The 15,594-nt window shown below is 35.8% G+C and overlaps 1 protein-coding gene across 2 annotated transcripts in view; it reads right to left on the bottom strand.

The window, feature by feature from the left end:
* The window catches only part of LOC106460953 (ubiquitin carboxyl-terminal hydrolase CYLD-like), a 113,755-nt gene that overhangs the window by 39,412 nt on the left and 58,749 nt on the right, over positions 1-15,594 (bottom strand). For both annotated transcript variants that reach the window (XM_022387752.1, XM_013920710.2), the window contains 2 exons: positions 5,532-5,821; positions 647-785 (listed from right to left, as the gene is read on the bottom strand). In XM_022387752.1, coding sequence (XP_022243460.1) covers positions 647-785; positions 5,532-5,821 — 429 coding nt within the window. The remainder of the gene's footprint in view (positions 1-646; positions 786-5,531; positions 5,822-15,594) is intronic.

The raw sequence follows: 15,594 nt of genomic DNA, 5'->3' as shown, positions 1-15,594 counted from the left end.
TAGAATAAACATTTGTGGTTTCCTATCACAATTTTCAGTTATTCCAGAACAAAAAAAAAGTAATTTAGATTTATTTCCTAATTTTTATGATGATTACAAGGTCGGTCAAATCGATCAAAACCATATAGAGTTAATATTGATAAAATAATAGATTAAATATAAAGTTTTATTAAAAACACGTTTAGTGATTATCTAGAAGGATGTAGAGATTACGTAAATGAAACTTGACAAATTTTGGACGAAGAAAAGTATTTTTAATTATAAAATCAAAATTACTTTGTACGTTGGATAGTCAACATTCTGAAAGAAAAAATTCACGAGCAAATCTTTGATAAAAAAAATCTTAAAACATAATTCAAAAACCAGATATTTTATTTATGAAATCCTTGTAATGTTTACTAAAAATTTGCAAAATTTTGTAAAGAATTGTGTACATTTTCAAAAATTATAATACAATTACTCTCATAGATACTTTCCTGGTTATGGGTTGGGTGGATTCCACCCAGCCCGTAATGGAAGGGTTTTAAGGTTGTGACATATATACTTTGACCCCCACCCCTGCACACAGAGTTAATAGATAAGTTGTCTTGAAGCAGTGGAACATATGAACACCTGATGGGCAGAATAAAGAGAATTAAAATAAAACCTGCAGTTCTTTCAGACTCAATAAACCGACCGTCTTTTCTACACTGGTTCAGGAACACAAAGAAAGCTTTGTTTGGTGGACAAGTAAAGTAACGTTGCCTGTTGAAGGTACCATCTGTACACCCCAATCCTTCTTCTTCCTGAAATAATTGAAATTTACATATACATAAACTCTCTTGCAACATAATTGGTAAAATCTTTTTTCTTTGTAATCACAGACACTGACATATATTGTTTCCAATTTGCTGACTGACTCTATCTTCACACCAGAGTTTAAATTATTTCAATACTTGTGAAAAATTGCATACTATGGTTATGTTTCTATTTGTACTGCTTATCACCCATCAGACAAGAGTGATTCAAATGACATTAAGAAAAAAAATTAGACAACCAGAGAGGGTTTAGTACATTATGTTAAAATGATTTTGGAGAATCACCATGTTATTATAAATCATGTTGCCACCAGTCATACTCTATCTGATGACCATGAATATTGACAATAACTCTGCAATGTAGTTTCCATTGAAAAATGTTCCATCATAAGGCTGTCATGTCCAAAGCATACTCCTACTTCTTCCTGAAGAATTTCTATAATCCCTCTAGTTTACAAGGATGATGGTTTCCCAGCACCTGTTTGAACAGTCCAATCCAATATATATATATATATATAGATGTTATGTGCTGTAGTTTCATAAATATGTCTTCACATTCAATAATGTGAACACCATTTTCAGTCTCCAACTGCTTGAGGTATGCAATGGTTGAACAGAAGGTATGACTGGAAGCCTTATCTTGGTGAACTTGTACCCTGCTGGCCTCATTTTTGGATACATCCTTCTTGATTATGTTGCCACTAATCTTTGTGTTCATTGATGACTCTTCCCCCATCACAAAATGTTTGTTTATCATGGCTGAGGTATGAACTGTTGCACTTCTCTTTCTGTATCATCCTGGTTCCCCAAAGTGATTCTTATACTTTTATTTTTAATATCCCCAGTACTGAAGTTCTACTTTCCCACTCTTGACATATATTCTTCCCAAAAGCAGTAATTTCTTATGGCATTACACTACTTACAAAATGCCAAAAAATGTGGTTGTGTCATATAATTTGCTGATTTGCATATTCAAAATCATTTTAATATAACATATTCAACCCTGTATTATTAGGATAATAGAAGTGAGAATACTTTCATAATTATTTTCACTAATAACAGATGGCAGAATGTGTAACTGATATACAAATGTATAAAAGGAACAACAATGTATAAGACTGTTCTTTGTAGACTAAATGACTATTATGTCATAGTTAGATAAAAAGTAGGATAAAATAAAAACAACTAAACAGCAATAAAATTAATTAAATCAATAAGCAACTTGTTTCTTAAGCAGTAAAATGTGATTTAACGTAGTTCCTATAAGTTATTCAATGTCATTTAAGGATATGATTGTATATGTGCGTGTTTTCTTATAGCAAAGCCACATCGGGCTATCTTCTGTGTCCACGGAGGGGAATCGAACCATTGATCTGAGCATTGTAAGTCCAAAGACTTACTAATGTCCCACTGGGGGATGATTGTACATGTACATTTACCTACTATTTTTGAAACAATATATAAAGCTAATAATGGCTGGAGATGGCTGTTATGTTAAACTTATATTAAAGTTTTTCTTCATTACCCATTCAAGCCGTCTCCAGCCATTATTAGTCTCGAAGTGGGTTCCTCGTCATTGAATATATAAAGCTGCAAGGTTTTGATTCCCTACAGCTACATGTTTGAGTATACAAAATAAGTCACTGTTTTAGAATGTTTTAAAATACTAGTAATCATGCATACAGTTAAATAAAACCATTCCAACTATTTTCATGAAAACTTTATTTTAGAACTAAGCTGTACTAAATTCATTGGGCTAATAACTATCATACAAATTATATGGCTAAGAATATTTAGAACAATTTAAAACACAGTTATGAACCAAGTCATTTTATGGTAGTGATGGATGATTACTAGTACTTGATATCCGATTAATCAACAGGCCTATTAATCATTTAAATTTGATTAATCAGTTAAGAGTGTTCCTCAAACCATGGTAGTACAAAGAAAAAAATAAAATAAAGTAGCCCACGAGATGGAAGTTGGTGCTGTTAACAAGTTGCCTTCCTTTTAGTCAGCAGACCAAAATTAGTGACAGTAGAAGATAGTCTTAGTAATTTTGCTATAACAAAAACAGGGTGGCAATGGAAATCGAAACCAAGACCACCGAGTCACTAGAACATGCTTGCCCAAACAAACTTTAAATGAGCAAATAAAAAAATTATAACAATGAATTCAGATTTCGATACCTGCAGTGAGCAGAGCACAGCTAGCCCATTATGTAGCTTTGTGCTTAACAACAAACATAATGGCAAATTAGCAGTATTTCAATTATTTGGACAGTTGGAATAATTGGAACCCCCTAGTTTTGGTTAGTTTATTATTTTTGTGACAACCAGTTTAATTGTAATTTTGAATACTTGACATTAATTGAATTAATTATAATTTCAATTAATTGATTAGTTTATGTGATAATAATCAATGTAATTTGCTATTCATAGGTAATTGAATAAATAGAGCAGCTCTACCGTAGGGACAAAGCTCTTTGGCCACTAAGAGTAAAATACTATATTACACTGTAATATGAAACAGTTGGTACTGTTAGATGACAAAACATATATGAAGAGCAGCTAAAAATTGTAAATACATTAAATATTTTATATGCAATATTAAAATATTTATAACCATTTAATGCATTTTGTTTCCATTCCTGGTTAGTCATCTATAGTTATAACAGATAAGGTTTATGGTAATAGCACCCAAAAAGCTTTGGGGATATCCTATCTATCAAGCAAGATCCAAAAATACCGAAGTTAATTTTGATTTTAATAATATTAATATAAAATATTTAATTTTTAATCTAATAAAATTTAAATTAATATGTAATCAAATTCCGAATAACCTTTCAGAAACCAGAAAAGAAAAATCTTATTTTGTAATAGATTTGAAACATAAAATATATGATGATATAATTTTACTGTACCTTTTTCTCAAAAGTGTTCAAGAAAATATTTTTTCTTTAAAATCACTACAACCTACATACAAATATATAACAAACCTATTGGACCTCTTCTTTTTAATTATAAAAAATTCATTGAAAAATTTAATCCTTTATAAATAGATAATTTACTTTGTATTTGTTATAACAACGAATTTAAGGGCACTTATTATAATCATATAGCAACAGGTAACTTAGAAGTAATAGAAGATAATGAATTAAAATTAATTTTAAAAAATGGTACTAAATTTCGAATTTTAAAAAAACACAAATCTGATATCTTAAAAAATCTAGAAAATAATATTGATAACTACATTATTAAAATACGTAAAAAACATATTCCCCACAATGTTTCTTTTTTTAGCGGAAACTATATATTATTAAGTGCACTACAACTCAATTAAGAACCTTACATTTATCTAGATATAAAATAGAGTTGTCTTTTAATGTCTTTAAAAACAAAATAAACATGTTCAAGATAAATTTATTATTACACCTATTGATAAAGCTGGATGTAATTTTGTTTTTATATCTAAAAAATTAAATGCCCAAATTTTAATTAATGAAATCAATACCTCAAGCAATCAGCTACTTTAAAAAAAAGATGTTCCACTAAACACTGGTGTTCCATCGAAGATTGATAGGTGCTCCATGAGAAAATCATGATTTTAAATTTTAATAAAATATTTAAAACTTTTTGTACAATCATAAGTTATTACGAAATATATTCCTATGTATCAGAATTAGATAATATATCGATTTTGCAATGAAGAAGAATTATAGAAGATGCCATATGTATTCAACATAATATCTTAGTGGAGAGGTTTGTACCTAAAATATATTATAAGAATAAAAATGTAAAAATTTATTAATACGTAATTTGATTAAATAAATAAATGAATATACAAATCTGGAGGGCACTGTGCATGCAACATACCCTCTACACCGATATGGATAATGTTTCCTTATTCATAAATAAACTAAAAAATAATGGATATAAAGATGCACAACTAACAAATTTGTTACTATTATTTATAATAAATATAAATTTATTTTAAATAATAAGCTTTCCATTATGGAAAACTCCTTACCTAGAGGTCGTTAGTTTATCAAGGGTGACTTTGAATAACTAACTTAGTTTAAAGAAAAAGCTTTTGTTTAAGTATGCCGGGTTTGGAAAGCCCAACTTCAAGTAGCTGGGCCTGCCTCAGCTTTCCTGTGTCATACTTGAAGAAATCTTCGACAATTTATAAGTAAATTTTCTTACTTTCATTTTCATTTTTATAAAGGTGGTGGTTGCTAGTTCTTTACTGTAAAAATTTTGAGTGGTTCTGTTTCTACTTTTAAAGCTTAAATAACTTTCAGGGTAACTATCTTCCCACATCTGGCTGCAGACAGCATAAGGCAGTAGGAGGTGAGATGTTGTGGGTTTAAGCACTCACCTCCTCACCCTTGTTTTGATTTTCCATGATGGTCAACTTGTTTCACTTTGGCATTTTTGGATTTTGCTTGATAGATGGGATATCCCCAATGCTTTTTGGGTCCTATTACCATAAGCTTTATCCATTATGACTATAGATGACTAACCAGGAAGAGAAATAAATGTATTAAACGATTGTAGATTCTTTATTGTTTAATAGTGATGATCTAAATTGCCTATTAACAATAATTGTAATTGATAATTATTGAGCTACTTATCTATTTATCTATATAGGAGAACAGCACAAAAATGGTATTCACATATGCATAAACATACACAGGAAGAGGGAGAGAGAAAGAAAACAAAAAAATCTTACCATTTCTATTCCTGCTACCAGTTTTCTACTATCCTGTTGCTCTGAGACAATCCCTATCCATCGAATGATTCCATATCGAGGTACCCCATTCACCAAGACTTCTACAGCAGAACCAATTTCTAAGTCTGACGAGTTGTTACTTTGTACAGTACTTTTATCATGTTCATGCAAATGTTCTTCTTGAATGTTACATGTGCAGTAAACATTGTTTCTTGACGTATGTTTCTCCACTTTCTTGTTGTGTACCATGACCTCTTCACAGCTGATATGTCCATTTTGATATCCACTACCTATCAAAGGTTGTGTATACTTACAAAATTGACACATACATATACAATATGCTGATAATTTAACATTCTCAAAGTTATAAAGTTTGGTTTAGCTGTGATAATAAGCCAGTTCTTCAGTATTTTGACAGGATGTTTAACTGAAGTAATGGTAACCTCATCCCTTCTTTAAGCCACTAATTCATTCATGAGAACAACTACAACAGGTTACTAACCCAAGGCTAGTTAAACAATATGTACACAACATTTTTTTAAAGACTCGTTAGCTACAAATATATATATATATATATATATATATATAAACACTAAATGGTTCAAAATTTAAATATTGCAAACAATGACTTAAATATGAAATCTATTTAATAAGCAGTTAAACGGATTAAACATTGTTTTTCATGATGTGTAACTTAATATTTATTCAAAGACACTATGGATTTGTTTAATATCGTGACTGCAAATTATTTGAAACAACAAACTCAGCACTGTACCAGTATCAAACCACAGAGACAGAAGTTATTTTTCTGTATTAAAAATAAATTTCTGATAGGTCCTTCCAATCCCTCTCACATGCATAACTATTCTTGTTAGTGCTGCCCTCTATATGCAAACATTCTTTGCATGCCACAACCCTTGAACTTCCATGTACTTCACAATCAAGGTGATTCAACTGCGTCTCGCATGTAAATCATCATGCGACAACCCTCCACCAATAGAAGTGTGACACGTGACTCCCTCCATTCGATTCTACTGAACTATCACTTTGCAATTAGGTACAAAAGAAAGCACCAGTTTTCAGTGGGGAGGAAGGGTGCGAAGTATGAGAACATACCTATTAGAAATATACTTTCAGTATAGGAAGATGATAATTTCCAGTATGGAACATTACTTCTGTGTATAGCTAGAATCCCCACATTAAATAGGCAGAGGGACTGGTGCTTGGGAGAGAAATAAGTATCTTTTGAAAGCATTCAAAGAACACCCATGAAGTGTGATCCCTGTTAGGAGAGGAATACATGCAGGAGACTGCACCATTTATGTACCAGGTGGCAGAAACACATATAAACGATGAATAACTCAAGTGAACATAACACATGCGATTGAATACTTGCAAACTCAACGTTAGTTGTGACACACACGTAGAACACACAATTTTTTGGAAATATCAGTAACCGTGTTCTTATTCCAAGTTCTCAAAATTGCTGTGTGTAGAGATGTAGAGTAGCTAGGGCAAGATAGGCTATACACAGCCAGTCAATTCCACTCCAAAACCAGTGGTATCGAGAATAGAACCACAGATCTGTGGTAGGAGGAGAGTCAACACCATCTTCACCTCAAGTTAAGTAGAATGGAAGTATATACTGTGCAAAACAATCTTCAAAATGGGCACATGTGCACAAATTCACAACCAGCCATACATCCGGTAACCCAACATCAGAATGACAGCAGGAAAAGATGTGCCAATGTGGCAGATCACATCAAACTCAATCACACTGGCACCCCCATTGTGCAACATCAACCTCAGGCAGTGAAAACTTCCTGATGTGGAGTATGAAAGGAAAAACTGTCATCTCAATCAACGTTATCCTCTGGATAGGACTGAACAAAAGCCTAAACATAATGCCACCCTCCAGAAGTGGATCACCTCTAGAAATATATAGCAACCTCACCCTCTGGGACCCACTGCATGAAGGTGGAGATCATGAAACAAATTGAGTGAAGAAGAGAAAACACAACCAATATGTGTGAGGACTTATGTTGATTGACCCAGCTCTTCAGCAAAATGACTCACTGGGAACTGACATACAGGTGATGGTAGGATGATGGATCCCAATTGAAGGGGTGAAATGCAATGTGATGGATTTATTCCAAAGCAACATCATCCTCTAGAGAGGATCGCACAAAAACTGGAGCAAAATTGCAACCTCTGGGTCCCACTCCACAGAAGTGTATCACATTTATAAAATATAAGTAACCTCATCCTCTGGATAAAACTTCACAGAAGCTGTGTGCAACCTCATTCTTTGGGACCCATTGCATGGAAGTGGAGCATATGCAACAGCACCCTCTAGATCCCACCACACAGAAGTGGATCGCATCTAGAAAATTTGAAAATATAAGCAACCTCACCTTCTGGATAGAACTGTACAGAAAATGGGCAAACATCAACCTCCAAGACCCACCATATTGAGGTGGAATGCATGATTGGAGGACTACACACACCAAAGAATGGCATACTGCTATTAAATCCAAGATGATGAAGTGGTAAGACATTATGATCCGAGAATACTGCCCAAAAGCCTCTTGCTGACAGACCCCCACACCCAACCTTGGAGAGAAGCATCCATGATTTGATGCAAATCCGAACATGGTGCAGGAAATGGTACTCCCTTCATGGTGCTATCCTTGTTCAACCACCAATACAGACAGTCTGTAAGGGAAGGATGAAGGGTAATTGTGGAGTCCAAGGTATCCTGAACATGAAACCACTGGCTAGGCAGAGGCCATTGAAGAGAACGCATATGTGCCTTATGCAAAGGAATAAGGGCTTCCATAGAAGGTCAAGTACTCAAAAGTGACATAACCTCTAGTGCAGAAACCAAGGAAACAGTAAATGCATGGAGAACTGAAAGCATTATCGAATGGAGAAGAAGTGAAGAAGGTTGGACCAGAGTGAGATGGGTGTCAAAAAATACACCTAAGTGGATAAAACAATGGATAGGCAAATGGAAAACTATATCAATTCTAGAATTCAACCAACACAAGCTGCTACTGGCAGTGGCAGATGTGTGTGTGTTGAGAATACTATGGTTCAGAATGCGTGAACAGGAGCCATTTGTCAATGTAGTGGTGTAAATTGAACCCTATATCATGCAGATGTTGGGCAAAAGCCTTGAACACCCAATAAAATACATACTATGCCGAAGCAAGTTTGAAAGACCAGGAGTGAAACTGATACACAACTCTGTAGAGGACAAACCAAACATAGCATTTGGACTGATGAGAAAAACAAATATGTAGATAGGCATTCAAGACATCTACCTTGGACATCCCTAGTCCTGGAGAAAAAACCCCTGAGTGTGATAAAAGACTCCATAAGAAATTGGGGAAGATCCAGAAATTGGCTGAGGCAGGACAGATGGATCACAGGACAAAAAACCTAGAGGAAAATCCTGGAAAAGGTTGGCTGACAGGCTCGACAGCTCACTGTGATAAAAGGATTAGCACAACCTTGGATAGATGCAGAAAAGTGGAAGGATCCTGAGTTAATGGGAAGAAAATTGGTACAAGAAACAAATGTGGAGGGGAAAGGAAAAGGATAAAATATCCTTCTGACAAAATGTGTATCACCCAAGAATAGCTAGTGGATAACTGTCACTGGAACTGCTGGTGACAATGAACCCAACTTCGAGACCCATCGCAAAAATACTGAACCCCTAGTGGTAAGAACTGGTAAAGTATAGGAGGTTTGCAGGATGAGAAACAGTTATTGGAGAAGTCATTGGATCAGAATGAGACAAAAGAGCAAACAAAGATGAAAGGGTTGAATGTGGACTCACAGAGTTCACATGCGATTCCAAAGACTCTGGAAAAATCTCCAAAACAAACCAATGGAGAAAAGGAGTCCTCCAGAAATAATGAAGATAAGGGGAAGGTAGATGAACCTGTGAAAAGACAGCATCCTTCCAATAAGGTCCTAACAGCAACGAAATATGGGTTCATGAAAGAGTTGATCAGCTTGCCAATATGCTAAAGCATAGTGATCAGAAGTCCACGGAGGATGAAGCATGCTAACACCAGCCCTCAACAAAATGCTCAGTATGAACCAGGGAAGGAGGGAAAGTAAGAGACTCTAATGATGGGTGTCATGTAAAAAGGAAGGAATGATATCATATGAAAAACAGAACACAACTGAGAAAGCATATCAAAAAATTGAAGAGTTAGGCCTAGTACATGTAGTAGGAGATGCATGAGAAGGCATAACATAGTGAAGAGGATGAAAAAAGGCTGTCAAAATCCTCCTTATCATGAAAAGGTTCAGAAAATGCAGGAAGAACTCGATCATGGTCAGGAGAAAAAGGAAGCTTCAAATAATGAACAATCACCCAACGAATGATAGCCAAAAATCCTTGGTCAAGAACCCAGACCTGAAACCGGTAATGGCACTCAAAATAGCCATAATAATAGCACAATTGAAAACACAAACTTCAGAATTCATTTTAAGGTTCAAAATGATAGAAAAAAATCAATAAACAAAGGCAAGTTATCATGGCAACCTACTACAGAAAAACTGTAGCAAATGAATAAATCAAGGAAATCACTACTTCACACAAAAAAAATTACATGAAAAGAGCACAAGTGAAAAACGTCTGCACTCGACAACAGCCTATTGAGAAGTGATAGTTTGGTAGAATCGAATAGAGAGAATCGTGTGTCGCACTCCTATTGATGGAGGGTTATCACATGCTGATTTACATGTGGGAAGCAGTTGAACCATGTTAATCATAAGGTACATAGGAGTTCAAGGATTGGGGCCTGTGAAAACAATTTTTTGCATATAGATGGCAGCACTAAACAAGAATAGCTATAAATGTGATTGGCTATTAAATTACTTCCTTTTCTGCATTTGGAAACAATTTGAGAATGCTGGATTTGAAAATATTAAAATTTTTCTGTGAAAAAGCAATAAATCAAATGTGTGAGTACAATATAATGTCTATTTATCAGAAGCGTCAACTAATCAAACAGCCGCAGGTACCTTTGCACATGTACCTGATTCACTTTATAAGTATAATTAGAAATGCCAAAATTTTTATTAATGGTAGAATTTTGGGTATATTTAATTGTTTAATAACAACTGAGTAAAACACATATGCAATTAATTATAACTTTTAACTCTTTACCTTCATTGACTAAAAGGAAGGCAACTGGCCAACAACACCAACCACCAACTCCTGGGTTAATCTTTTAGCTAAAGTCATATTTACATAGGTGAAAAAAAAAGAGTGTGAGGGATTAACTAAATGCAATCAATTAATGTTCAACAGGTACTCAATATTAAGACACTAGTCTCACCAGATTAATGTGCCATGTTGTCAACTAGTCAAAATACTTGTCGTGGGCTATCGGGCTAGTGTTAATGTCAAGCCCTGACAACATAAACTCCAGAGTATCCAATTCCTTGTAAAATAGTTTGTTTGTAATTAAGCAAAAAGCTACACAATGGGCTACCTGTGCTCTGGCCACCACAGGTATAGAAACAGTTTCTAGCATTGTAAGTCCGAAGAAATACCGCTGTGTCTCTGGGGGGCTTGGAAAATAGTATTTAACGACTCATAAAAATAATCAACTAATGGAAATTAATGTTTCTGATAATTTTTGTTTTTGATTATTCCAACTAGCCAGTATCCAAGTAATCAAAATATTGCCTTTAACTTTTCTCATTATTGCTTTTTTGATTAATGCAAGTTTGTTCTGATACAGTTTAAGCAGAAGTGATAAGCCAATTCCACTAATCACTCAGCTCTATTGAAAATAAAGTGGCCAAAATAAGCAAGGAAAAGAATTTTTAATTCATTATAAGCACCTATGGAATAAGAACTGATTTTGAAAAAAAGGCCAAAAATAAGTTTATTCTTATTTACTATCTTAGCTGGAGATCATAGATATTAGCTTAATTAATCTACTGCATCAACAATTCAAGACATTATTCATATTTATTAGGTACACCAAGAAATTTTTCATACTGTTCTAGAAAAATCCTATAAATCTGAGCAAAGGCTTTTTTATTAATATGTAAACTTTATATGACAACAATAAGAGAGAGAATAAAATGTCTTTAAACTACTGTCTACCAGTGATGTTTCTCAAACAAACCAATTAATGGGTTTAAATAGAATGTGCATATTTGAAGGAAAACAGTTATTCAGCTTTGTAATGAAGTTATGAAGACCCACCAAAATCATTCTTTTAATTAACACAAATATATTTAGAAAGTAGTGCATCCATAAAATTGATTATAATTATGTTTATTTGAGAAAAGTAGTTTCTAGCTTGCTGACAAACATGTGATCACAACTTGGCCTATTTCATTCCTTGTAACCTTACTTTTCAACTGTGAAACAATTGAAGGTCAGCACATGATATATATAGGAAATGAATCAAGTTATATCAGGAGTGGCTAGTTAAGGCTGGATGAAATGAGCATTTGTTGCTATGTGCTGTTAGTAGATATATTCATCAATGTTTAATTGTGGAACATTATGAAGTAGAATTAAATAATGTAGAAAATCAATCAACCAACAGCTTATCTGAAAATCAAGTGGATGTAAATGAAAAAATTTGTTAAGCAAACATCAATAAAAAAATTTCTTCAATAAAACCCTGAAGGATTATCAGTAAAATATTCATAATACTCTGAATAGACATGTCCTGATCTGCTAATCTTTGCATATGTGCAACATTAACATTTTCCTACACTGAAAATGTATTTTCCATAAATTCTTACTTTGCCATCATGTAATAGCTTTTCTCAACTCATACTGCTCTCTATATGCACAAATATTTGCTCACCACTAGCCTTAATACTCCCACTTACCTTCATGTGTTTTCATATTGAGGGAGCTGCATGATAGCATGCAAATAAGAAATTGATAACCCTCCACTAGTAGGAGCATGACACAACTCCTAGCAAAGCTGACTCCCGCTATTTAGTTCAACTCAACTCCACTTCAAGATTGAACAACAGGAAAAAGAAAAGACACCAGAAGTAGAGAGGAATGGCGAGAGGAGGTAAAAATCTATGAGAAATACATTTTCAGTGTAGAAAAATATTAACTTCTGATACAATATCTTACCTCCTCTCACATAATAGCTAGAATCCACCATTGACCCAGTGGACAGACCAGTGGAACATTACCTAGATAAGCCCTCTTTATAAAAGTACCCGAAGAAAGCTCATGGGAGACCACACCATGTCCGGGCCAGGTATACTCTTTGCCTGTAAAAATGATGTGTTACAAAAAGGGTGGAATCACATGAGGAATCCGATAGTTTAAATGAAGGGACCCCAGGTGTAGAGTTGATAGGGTGAAGCAGACCATAAGGAGGAGTTTGACCTCAACCAACACCAACAGTACTGTGATCATAATACCTGGCCCATGGTAGGAAGAGGGTCCTCTACCATTCACCTTGGACATGAGAACTAGAAGGGATGGAGAACTTCTGTTCCAAGGAACCACATCATCATGTGTGCATATCCAACACAATCAACACCAGTACCCCATGGGAACTGACTTCCAGATGATGGTAGAAAGGCAGACAGCAATGTGGTGGTTCAACTCCAGTCCAGAACCAGGCAGCATTGGGAATGAATCGTTCAGTCTGTGATAGGAGGATGGTACCTTATGTGGTTGTTCCAGCTACAACTAACCACCACTGGCAATACACTACTGCCCTACTCTTAACTGAATGGAATTGAGCACACTCAGTGGCTAGGAGCTGGTATGGTAAGTGGTAAGGACTCCTGTACTCCACTGGAATAATGAGTGTGTATGTGTGTGTATGGGGGGTCCAGCTACAACCAACATCAGTACCCCCTGGAAACTGACATCCGGGAGACAGTACAGGGGGGTTGCATTGGAAAGTCCAGCCATATGCAACACTCGAGACAGTGCAACAGGTGACTGTGAAACCTTATTTTGAAAAGTATATCATCATTCCCGATACTCCCAAACCAAAGAGCAGCATGGATGGGCAGCGATGCTCTTCTGCTTTACTCATGTTCACCCATGAGTGTACAGTCTGGGACAAACATATTTATGATGCAAAACACCACAAAGAAAACCTACAAGCAGTATTGTGGAACACTCCATCTCAACAGTAGGAGTTATTGACCTGAATGGTTGTACAGTGTGGGTTTAAGAATAAGTATCCTTGGTCATGCAACACTTACCACTGAGCAGAATCTGTATAAGCCCAAAAGGCCCCTCCAAAAAGGAATAGTATAAAAGGAGCACCTACCCACTCACAGAGAAACTGTGAAGCTCAAGATGGTGAAGGGAGGTAAAAGGTAACCTACAGAGCAGGAGACAGCCAGATGATGCAGATATTGTGAGATAAATGTACAAGGAGTGGTCCAAATGCTGGTACGAACAATATCTTCTAAAGAACGATGAAATCAGGCAACCAGGGACATGGTGAGGTGATAGATTTGATCGGAGGAGACTTGGAAAAAATGACAATCATCAGGAGAAAGGGAAGAATGAGCCAAACAAATTAGCTGGTGAATACAACACGTAAGCATAATAGGAGAAATATCACGAGAAAGGGAAGAGTTCCAATGAACAAACAAATGGGAACCATGAAAGGGAGTAGCACAAGCCATATAACAGAAGAGCCAGGACAGGACATAAGAAGTGATCAAATTGGAACAAGAATAAAGGTGAGAAAGGGAAGGGAGGGAAATGGGAATGAAGGAAAATTCATCCCCATATGTGGCCAAAGTTTTGGTCAGGAAAGACCGATCTGATTAGATGACATAGGACCTGTGATATAAGGTGCGAGAGACATCGAGAGTGAACAAATCTGAACATTGATGTCCACCACCAAGAGAAGGAGGAAAAAAGTTCAAAGGGAGCATGGAGGATGACACTGAAATTCCAATCAGGGAGGGCAGTAGGATGTAGGGAATGGTAAAGGTGGAAGGAATGAAACAAAAGAGTGAGGACTGGAGAAATGAAGACATGGTGAAATCTTTTGAAATAGAAAATGACTGACAAAGCTGCATGATAACCAGCAACAGTGGATACCAACAGACCCTTGTCGAAAAGGCAGGTGCAGGAGAGTAGGATGGGATGGAGGTAAACCATAAGAAGAATACCAATGGCAGCAGACACACTACTTATGTTGGTAAGCTGACAGGAAGGGTGCACAGAATGGGAAATTAGGGAAGAAACTCATGGGGAAAATGTGGCCTATCTGGCAATGGACCAGACACAAACCACATGTGAAGATAGAGAATTGGAAGGGAAGAATGTAATGAAGAGGTTGTCTGAAAAGGGTTGATGAGAGAGGAAGAGGAGGAGTCAGTAGTAGCGGGCACAGAAGTAAAAACCATGGCTGTGTTGGCCAAAGAGAAGCCATCAAGAGGACTCAACATGGAGTGGCTTGTATTACTGCAAGTATACGAGGAAGAAGATAGATGGGTGGATATGCAAAAAAGCAATGGACTCCCCATCCTAATTGAGGGCATAAACTGCTACAACCAAAGGATGAGGAATAGGAGACCAAAACTTGGGAAGCTTGGAATTCAGGTGGATAGTGACTGCATTCAGTTCCAGAATACCCCACTGTGAACACGGCCAACTGAACACCTTTGGGTCAAGGGACTACTCCTGTTGTGGTTCAATAAATGATCTACAACCATATTCAGGGCAACTGGTACATGACACTCCATCAATCGAATGTGATGGGATGTGGGCCCAAAACAGCAGGTCTAATGTGTGGAAACAAAGAGACCTCGACTGAGTGCTCCTTGCCGAGTGATGTACAAAACAACTGTGGAGTTGTCAGAATGGATCATAACCAATTGGTTCCTGAAAGATGGGAGGAAATGAACCAAAGCCCAACAAATGACAAGCAGTTCTAAGAGATTGTTATGCACAAACAACTCACTACAGATCAACAGTCAGAAATATATTGTGTGTCCAGATATGCACCCCAACCCAAATGAAAAATATCATGAAGAGTTGCACCTCCAAATGAGGAAGAGGAGCACC

This window comes from Limulus polyphemus, unplaced genomic scaffold (assembly GCF_000517525.1).
Source record: "Limulus polyphemus unplaced genomic scaffold, Limulus_polyphemus-2.1.2 Scaffold869, whole genome shotgun sequence".
NCBI lineage: Eukaryota > Metazoa > Arthropoda > Merostomata > Xiphosura > Limulidae > Limulus > Limulus polyphemus.
Note: the sequence above shows the minus strand (reverse complement) of the source record. Positions and strands in the feature narration are given on the sequence as shown.